General features: G+C 32.7%; 1 protein-coding gene across 1 annotated transcript; it reads left to right on the top strand.

The window, feature by feature from the left end:
• The first annotated feature begins 564 nt into the window (after nt 1-564).
• On the top strand, nt 565-2618 carry LOC131647325 (uncharacterized protein At5g39865-like). Its single transcript, XM_058917229.1, has one exon. The coding sequence runs from the start codon at nt 1100-1102 to the stop codon at nt 2381-2383; it is 1284 nt and encodes a 427-aa protein (XP_058773212.1). The 5' UTR covers nt 565-1099; the 3' UTR covers nt 2384-2618.
• The last annotated feature ends 7526 nt before the right edge of the window (nt 2619-10144 follow it).

The raw sequence follows: 10144 nt of genomic DNA on the forward strand, positions 1-10144 counted from the left end.
AATGATAAGCTGAAAAATTAAAGACTAAATTACCTCGATTTTTAAATTTATTTAATTATAATAGGTAAGTTTTTTATGGTTTTTTAACTACATGTGTGTCATTTATGTTAACTAACGTCTGTGTTGTGTTGTTGATTTTTTTCTATTTTATTTTTTTATTAATTTTATTTTAACTTTTAAAATTTATATTGAATTCGTTTTTTATCCAAAAATTATGAAAAAAATTTTAAAAATATTTCTTCTCATAATTTTGTGAGATCCTATAATTTTAACAAAAATTCAATTAACCCGATCCTTAAATTTTAACAAGGATCCTTGAAAAAAACGAAAATAACTTTGAATGATTAATTAAATTAATAAAGATTTAAATATCACCGACAATATAAAAATTCATTTTTGTTTATCCTTTAACTTTAGAACTTTTTAAATATGTTTCACTAAAATCAATTCAACTCACTTCAGCTTAACTTTAATTATTAAAAATAACATAAGAATATGTTTCGCCCATAAACAATAAATAAAATTAAAAATGTAACATAAAAGAACAACGATGACATGACATAACATAACAACGTGGGTGGAAGTAACCGAGAGAGTTTCCATTGAAGTTTCATTTTCTTGAGGAGAGAGAAAGACAGTGAGATATAGAGAAAGAAAGAGTGTTATCTTATCATAGCATAACATAACTCATTCTCATGAACCCAAATTTCATCTCTTTCTCATTTATAGTTCTTCTTTTGGTTTCTACACACCCCTTTTGTCAGAAATTGCATTCTCATCATTCAATTTATCATTATTTTCTCTCATTAACAATCTCTTGATAGAGATAGATTTAGAAAATGTTTGTTAAGAATTGAAAGATGATGATTGATTGATCCCCTACCCACTTTATTTGACTTTGGAATCAATTCAATTATCATCCAATAATTTTCCCTATCAATCTTTCAATTTTTCTTTGAGTTTTTGGGTCATTGAGCTTTTGTACATTTTCATTTGGCATTTTGTTTGGTGTTTTTGATTCCACAAACCAAATCCTCAAAGTTTGTTTTTTTATTGTGTGGTTCACTTTTTTGTGTTGATCAATTTCATATTTGTGGTAATGGGTTGTGTAAGTTCCAAACAAAAGAGATGTAATCATTGCAACATACCTTATTGCTCTGTTTCTAGAAGCTACACAATGCATGTACATCATCCACCTCAAAGCAAAGGAGATAGTTATCATCTCGTGGCATTGACATCAACGACATTGGGTTCTTTGGAGCTTGTATCTCATAGTCAAAGCAATGGTTTTGTTCCGACCGCAGGTTCGTTGCACGCAGACAATAAGCAGTGCAACGAATTTGAGGTCGGGACAAATTTCTTGTTTTCTGGTGGAAAGGTTAGTGAGAGCTTCAAAGAGGAGGAGGAAGAGAATGAGGCCAAAACATGGTCTAGTATGATTGTCGAGAAGTTGCCAAAATCTATTGTCAAGAATCATGTCACAAAACCAACTTGTGAGTTTGATGAGAAGGAGACTATCATCAACACATGGGAACTAATGGAAGGTCTTGAAGAGACAACTCCTTTACAATCACCAAATCACTTAGAAGATTTATCTTTTGAGGTTGTCAATGTTAATGGCAATGTTGAACCACAAAAGACTAGTATCATGGAGAATGATGATGATGGCATTGATTTACACAAACCCAAGTTGGATCCAATGATTGAGTTGGAGGGTTCAAATGATTCAAGTCTCAAGGTTAAAGTTATAGATTTTAATGATCTTAAAGTTGTTTCTTCGTTCAAGGATTTATTTCATGAGAAGCAAGAAGTGATGGATAAGAAGATATCCTTTTTTGAGGAAAAGAAAATCAATGATGATGTTTTTGTGGATTTCAAGGTTTCCTCGCATGGGAAGAAGGAAAAAGTTGTCTTGTATTTCACAAGCCTACGTATGGTGAGAAAAACTTATGAAGATTGTTGCAATGTTAAGATAATTTTGAAAGGATTAGGCATAAGGGTTGATGAGAGAGATGTTTCAATGCATTTAGAATTCAAAGAAGAGCTCAAAGAGTTACTTGGTGAAGAGTATGGCAAAGGAGGATTACCAAAGGTGTTTATTGGAAGGAAATACATTGGTGGAGTTGAGGAAATTCAAAAACTTCATGATGATAAGAAGCTTGAGAAATTGCTTGATTGTTGTGAAAAGATTGATGAGATAAAAGGATGTGATAATGGTGGATGTGAAGTTTGTGGTGATATAAAGTTTGTTCCTTGTGAAACATGTTATGGAAGTTGTAAAATTTACTATGAAGATGATTGTGAAGTTGGAGAGTTTGGATTTCAAAGGTGTTCTTATTGCAATGAAAATGGACTAGTTAGATGTTCCATGTGTTGTTTCTAGTTCAATATTTTGTTTTGACATTTAACTAAGATACTTAGGATCAATGTTTGAGTTGTGTTGTGTGTTCTATGTGTGATTTGTTTATAACTAGATTTTTGTGGTATAGTTAAGTTTGTATTTAGTTGATTATATATAAGACAATATCAAGCATATAGAAGGGTGAATCATTATGTATGATCGGTTTATAGTGTATACTTTTTATTTTCCATTTTACATAAAACAAAGATGGCTTACAATTTCATTTCTTGCAATATATGGTTACATGACAACAATTGCAAGAGTATAGTTTCATTTTAAGTTAAACATTCAAAAATTTTAAGAAGTTATCTATTTAAAAATATTAAAATATAAATATGAATCACCTTATACATTCAACATTTTTTCTATTTCTAATACACATAAACTCCAACATTTTAAAATTAATAATTTTGATTTTTGGCAAAGTAACACAATATACTATTTGAAGGTTCACTTAATGTTAAGACATTTTGGAAATTGTTAATGTTATGTTATGATTGTTGCAGGGTGCCCAAGTTGAGGTACCTATGAATTTATGGAATATAAAAATTAAAGTTCCATATGCTGCCATTTGCAAAAAGTTGTATCACTAAAGTTTAGTGATGTAAATGATTTGTGACAATGAAGCTATCCTTTTTTGTGCACCTACTTATTTAGAACCCCCCTTTTAATGATGTTCATGTAAAAGATGAAACTAAGAGAAAAGCCACCAAGATTCTTTACTTCGATATTTTCTCTACAAAGTGCATGTATAGTTTTTCTTTTATTTACAAATTTATTAGAGCACTACTCTTAACTCATAGAAAATTTGAGTTTTTTTTATAAAATTAAAATTTGACTTAATTTATCTGTATAAAATTGGTTTGTAATTTGGAAATTTCGGCCACTTATAAACATATATTTATGTTATATATTATTCGATATGAAATTTTTAAGATAATCTCACACATTTAGGATTGAATATAAAAAAAACGTACATATAAATAATAGATGGTTCGATATCGAAAACCTAATAATAGATGACCAAATAGATTTTAAATCAAATTCTCATAACAATGATAGAATTATAATTTGTCCAAATTTATCTTTACAACAATTTATAAAGTAAAAATCGTTCTTATTTTTGTTGAGAATGTAGCAAGTGTGAGTATTGTGGGAAAATAGTACCACATTGGATAGGAAAGTGGAGACTTGAACATTAATAAGTGGGACAATCCACTCACCTATCACTTTAAAATTTTGGATGAATGAAGTGGTATGTCTCTCACAAAGGTGTATTGCTCAAGGAAAGTCCCACAAAGTAGAATGCTCCTTGCTCGACCCTCTAATTGTTGCGCTAACAAATGGAATCAGAGTCTGGTTCAACTCATACTTGGTCTCACTGGTGCTTCAAACTTCCGTGGTTCGAGTAAAGATACCGACTTACTTGTGTCGAAATGCCCAAGAAGAGGTGTCCCGTTGAAATCAAAATACTCAGAAAGAGGTGTACTGAAATGCCCAGGAAGAGGTGTCAACGGTGGTACAAGTTTATATGTTCAAAAAGAGTTTCCACTTGTGAGGGAGCATTGTGGACTCACTTGCGAGGAGTGTTGAGAAGAATAATAATTCAAGTGTGAGTTGGAGTCTCACATTGGTTATAAATGTGAGGAGTTAAGCATTTATAAGTGGGATAGCCCATACACATATCATCTTAAGGTTTTGAGTGAATATATGGTGTATGTCTCACCTCTGTGTTGCTCTTGGCCTAAGGTTGATGCTGAACTTCAACTTAAGGAGGATCACTCACACTTGAGGGGGAGTGTAAAGAATGTAACAAGTGTGAGTAGTGTGGATAATAGTCCCATATTGGATAGAAATGAGGTGACTTGAGCATTTACATAAGTGGGTCCTATCATCTTAAATTTTTTGTGTGATAACCGATACACCTACCACCTTAAGATTTGGGATGAATATGTGGTGTATCTTTCACTTGTGTGTTGCTCTTAACCTAAGGTTGATGTCAAGTTTCCACTTAAGGGGGGGAATTGTGGACTCACACTTGAGGGGAGTGTAGAGAATGTAGAAAGTGTGAGTAGTGTGGATAATATCACATTGGATAGGAATGTGGTGACTTAAACATTTATAAGTTAGAGAACTCACTCACCTATCATCTTAAGGTTTTGGTTGAATAACTGGTGTGTCTTTCATAAAGGGTTGTTACTGAAAAGGAGGTCTCAAATTGTATCAATGTCCCTAGTGAAAAACTCCTCAACACTTTGTAGAGAATATAGCAAGTGTGAGTAGTGTGAATAATATTCTCACATTGGATATGAATGTGGTGACTTGAGCATTTATAATTTGGAGAACTCACTCACCTCCCACCTTAAGGTTTTGGGTCAATAAGTTGTGTGTCTCTCACAAAGAGATGTTGCTAAAAAGGAGTCACACATTGTATCAATGTTCCCTAGTGACAAAACTTCCCAAGCCTTTGATTTCGAGAAAGGAATTGTCTTACTTGTATCGAAAGTCAACAGCGTCACAAGGGTGGTGAGTAAGAAATATTCCGTTGAAGATTGTCAACGACGCTACAAAGGTGGTAAGTAAGAAACGTTTTGTGTGGTACAAGAGTTTGTGGAAGTAAGAAGAACTTTCACTTGAAGGGGAGAATTGTGGACTCACACTTGAGGGAGAGTGTTGAGAATGTAGTAAGTGTGAGTAGTGAGTGAAAACAGTATCACATTGGATAGGAAAATGGAGACTTGAGCTTTTATAATTGGAAAAACTCACTCACTTATCACCTTAAGGTTTTGGGTGGATAAAGTGATGTGTCTCTCACAAAGGTGTGTTGTTCAAGAAAAGTCAATGCTTCTCGCTCGACCGCCTATTGTTGCACTAACAAATTTAAAACACATTTTCAATTCATATATTATTTCATATAAGACTCTTAACCATTTTCAATACATTTGTTTAAATCTACAATATATTGTGTGTATGAACATAAACAGGGCCAACCCAACGTAATGTGAGGCCTAAGGCGACTATTAAAACGATGTTTTTTTTGTTTATCCACTATAGTAAAATATTTGATTTTTAGAAGAAAATCTAAGATTTTTTACGACTAACTTTTTTGGTATCTACAATAAAACTAATATTAATTTTGGTAGTTAAATATTAATTTTTTTATCAAGGTTGAATTATTTTTCAATACAAAATTGAATACGAAATTCTCCTTATACTGAGTTATAAAATTGAATACAAGATTTGAACACAATATCTTTTAAATAAAATATCATTTAGTTAGCAACTAAGCTAAACAAACATCTATACACAACTTTTGTTTTCCAACAAATATACTGAATTTTAATTTTTTGAGGCATAAAATACCTTTAAAAATAATAATTTTTTTGAGGCCCAAGGCGAGGTCCAAACTCGCCTTACCTTTGGACCGGCCCTGATCATAAATGATGAATAATCTATTTCTATAAACTTGATATTATATTAAAATTAAATTTAAATCCATAAAATCGGTTTGTATAGAAGTAATATATTATTCATAAACTTTGGAATAGGTTGCATCACAAGCGTGTAGATTCTTGCGGAAAATAAAATAGTTATGTATTCAGCTTTATGTTGAGAAAAGAAGTTAGACCTTCTTTTTCATGTTACTCTATACAGAAAAAGTTTGTTGTAGCTATATAGCTGTTAAATACTGTTTATTTATGATAAAGAATGCAACCACAACACGGCAATTTTAGTAAAAAAATGGATTCCAATTTTCTTCAAGTAATATAGATGGAAAAAAACAGAGGGATCCACACATGTTATACATCAAACCAAGCCTTAGACTAAATTCATGGATATGCATGTCTAACTAAGCCCCACAAAGATATGTATTAAAATAACTTTATATATATATATATATATATATATATATATATATATATATATATATATATATATATATATATATATATATATATATATATATATATATATATATATATATATATATAAACCATTCATTAAATTGTAAGATTACGTATGTTGGGTTTGTACAACAAGCTCAATGTGACCACTTATGACAATGGGTCACTATTAATATAATAAATTTTAAAATTGATTGATGTTAATTTAATACAAAAAATATATTTGATTTTTTTATTATTATATCATCATTTCAGATGTTAAAATAAAAATATCGATGGTAATTATGTGAGAACATATTATTCCAAGACGAAATTGAATATATGATATATCACTTATTCATGTTAAAAAAATAAAAATTTAATCACTAAACTATTAAATAAATAAAAAATATATATCATTATATCTATTTTAAAGAGATGTCGTCATTTATTATTGAAAATTTAAACAATTTTTAAGTATTTATCTATCATAAACCACTTATGAAATTTATCTATATAATAATTTGTTTAAAATTAATTGATTTTAAATTAATATATTTTAGTTTGTCCTGTTTGCCACAAAGTTTGTTTAGATACATTTGGAGAACACTTAGTGGCATAATTTTAATTTTAACTTTGATTTATCAAATAAATTTGTTTTAAACTAAAAATTTTAAACCTCCACAATTCACACCCTTCTTAGGTATGGAGCTCCATGTCCAAAATGACTCCAGTCTTGAAGTCCGCGCCACTGCAGCTATATATGAGGTATTTTTCCGCTTTAGATATGATAACTCTCACCCCTTTTTCTTTTATAAAATGTGCCTCATTTTGTACGTACCTGTAGAAATGACGACTACTTAATACTCATTATGAATCTCTTTTTTGGGAAAATTGAGGATGACATCGCTTCTAGCATCACATGTAGCATGCCACCCTAAAAGGTTGATGTTTATATTCTCGAAAGGATTGTGATGAATGACATACTTGTAGTCCTTCTACCTCCACGTTCTTTGATTGACCTATGTAGATCTATAACCTTGTGCAGATGAGTGGTGAGAATGATGAAATGAATATATATATGTGTGTGTGTGTGTGTGTGTGTGTGTGTGTGTGTGTGTGTGTGTGTGTGTGTGTGTGTGTGTGTGTGTGTGTGTGTGTGTGTGTGTGTGTGTGTGTGTGTGTGTGTGTGTGTGTGTGTGTGTGTGTGTGTGTGTGTGTGTGTGTGTGTGTGTGTGTGTGTGTGTGTGTGTGTGTGTGTGTGTGTGTGTGTGTGTGTGTGTGTGTGTGTGTGTGTGTGTGTGTGTGTGTGTGTGTGTGTGTGTGTGTGTGTGTGTGTGTGTGTGTGTGTGTGTGTGTGTGTGTGTGTGTGTGTGTGTGTGTGTGTGTGTGTGTGTGTGTGTGTGTGTGTGTGTGTGTGTGTGTGTGTGTGTGTGTGTGTGTGTGTGTGTGTGTGTGTGTGTGTGTGTGTGTGTGTGTGTGTGTGTGTGTGTGTGTGTGTGTGTGTGTGTGTGTGTGTGTGTGTGTGTGTGTGTGTGTGTGTGTGTGTGTGTGTGTGTGTGTGTGTGTGTGTGTGTGTGTGTGTGTGTGTGTGTGTGTGTGTGTGTGTGTGTGTGTGTGTGTGTGTGTGTGTGTGTGTGTGTGTGTGTGTGTGTGTGTGTGTGTGTGTGTGTGTGTGTGTGTGTGTGTGTGTGTGTGTGTGTGTGTGTGTGTGTGTGTGTGTGTGTGTGTGTGTGTGTGTGTGTGTGTGTGTGTGTGTGTGTGTGTGTGTGTGTGTGTGTGATCATAGATAGTCATTGGGCTTTTTCCTCTTAGGGCTCATCACTTGGGTATAGTAAATGCGCTTTCTTTTCTGGGACAACTTGTCCAATTTGTTAACACAATATGACAACAACACAAAATCAAAGTAAAACAATAAATAACACAAGAAAATTGGTAACTCAGTTTGGTACAACCGCTACTATATTTGGAGGGCTTCCCACCAAAGAAAGGAAATTCACTCTTCTATAGAATTAGTACAAAGTGTCTTAGATGAACAAGTCCTTTGTTCAATGTCTCTCTTCTTAAATCTACTCTAGTGTCTTTCTATTTAGGACTCCCTCTAAATATGAGAATCTCCTATCACTTTCTCTCGATCACTAACCATAGTGATTAACATCTATAAACATAATGATGAATATTGAATTACAACTCAATTAAACAAATCAACTACTATGACTAATATATGAATGTAGGCACTAGTGTGGTTTACAAGAAACATAAACAAAAGACTCAAATAAAACCTAGCACAAAGATATTTAATCTTAGCGCACACACTTTCAAACATGAGGAATGGGTCCTTAAATAATAATGCAAATCTGGGATTTTCTCCTTTGGATATCAGCTGTGATCTCGTTCAGAGCTACAGTTGATTAAGTTGGATTTGATTTCGTCCACAAAAGCCTCTGACAAAAGATATGATTTGTTTTTAATTTAAATTCAGATTTAGATCTCCATTTAAATTTATTTTATCTTCAACTAAATTGTCAAACAAATCACAATCGCACATTGCTAAAAGATAGCAACAAACCTGATTGAAATCTAATCATAAAATTCACTCCAAACTACAATAAATTTGGCCTTCTGTCAAGGGTCGTGTGTGGCACACATGCTGGAACATCGTGTCCCACATGTGTCCTTTCTTCACCAAAATATCTTGTATACTCCATGTTATTTTGCATGATGCAACTAATCCAAAAAGAGCAATTATACCCTCCCCCCTTTGGCAAAATTAGTCAATACATGCAATCACTCATGATCAGAAAATCATGCATGCAGACACAATTCGTAGTCACAATCAAAAGTCAAAAGATACTACTAACACCCACTGAGATCAGCAGACACAATCATACAAGGTTGAGGGCCAGATGCCAACCAGATGCTTCAGCATATTTGCACGAATAATTAGATATGAACAGTTAGTACCAATCATATCAACTTGTTAGTACTAAGCACACCAAAGTCAATCAGCAGCATATTAACATAACCCATACACCACATATCAATAATTAATAGTCACACCACTCCATTATACACCATTACTCCCCCCTTTTTGCCACAATTTGGCAAAGCTTGCAGTCAGCACAGTGAGAGAACAATGTCAGTCATGAGTAGATAAGCATCAACACTCATGAAGATAGATATTGAACATAATTCCAGGATATATAGCCTTTGTTATTTGTAACAAAACCAAAAGTAAAAAAATATTATAGACCCATACAAATAAGTCTAAAGAAAACCAATAGGGTCAAAAATAGCAAAACAACTTCAACTTGATGACATCAGTCTTCAGAGTTGGATTCTTCTTCACTTGAGGATTATGAGTGGCTTAATTCTTCATCACTATTAGATTGTTCTTCATTTTCCTCTTCATTGTTAGCCTTTTCTTCATCCTCAAATTTCTTCTCCTTGGTCAACACTTTGAATAACCCATCCACATTCTTCTTCCTGATTATACTTACAGTAATTATCTTATACAAAGCCTTTGATACTTCCATTAGCTCAAGTAACATATCATTTCTTGTGTCTTTGGTGTTAGAACAAGATTTGTTCTGATCAATATTCTTAGTTTTGATGATAACAAGCATATGAATTTTGTATGAGATAATTTGGTACTCTAATACTATGCAATTTCCATTTCAGGAATTATATAAAGAGTATGCACAAAATCAGCGCAAGAAGCACTGACTCAGAAGGTTCAGCATGCAACATCAGAACATGGTCTGGCAAGACATCAGAAGATGGTCAAGCAGAATCACAATGTCATACCCCAAAATTTGCCCACATTATTTCTCCTATTCAAGTTTCAAATCCATATGCA

This window comes from Vicia villosa, linkage group LG2 (genome assembly GCF_029867415.1).
Source record: "Vicia villosa cultivar HV-30 ecotype Madison, WI linkage group LG2, Vvil1.0, whole genome shotgun sequence".
Lineage (NCBI taxonomy): Eukaryota > Viridiplantae > Streptophyta > Magnoliopsida > Fabales > Fabaceae > Vicia > Vicia villosa.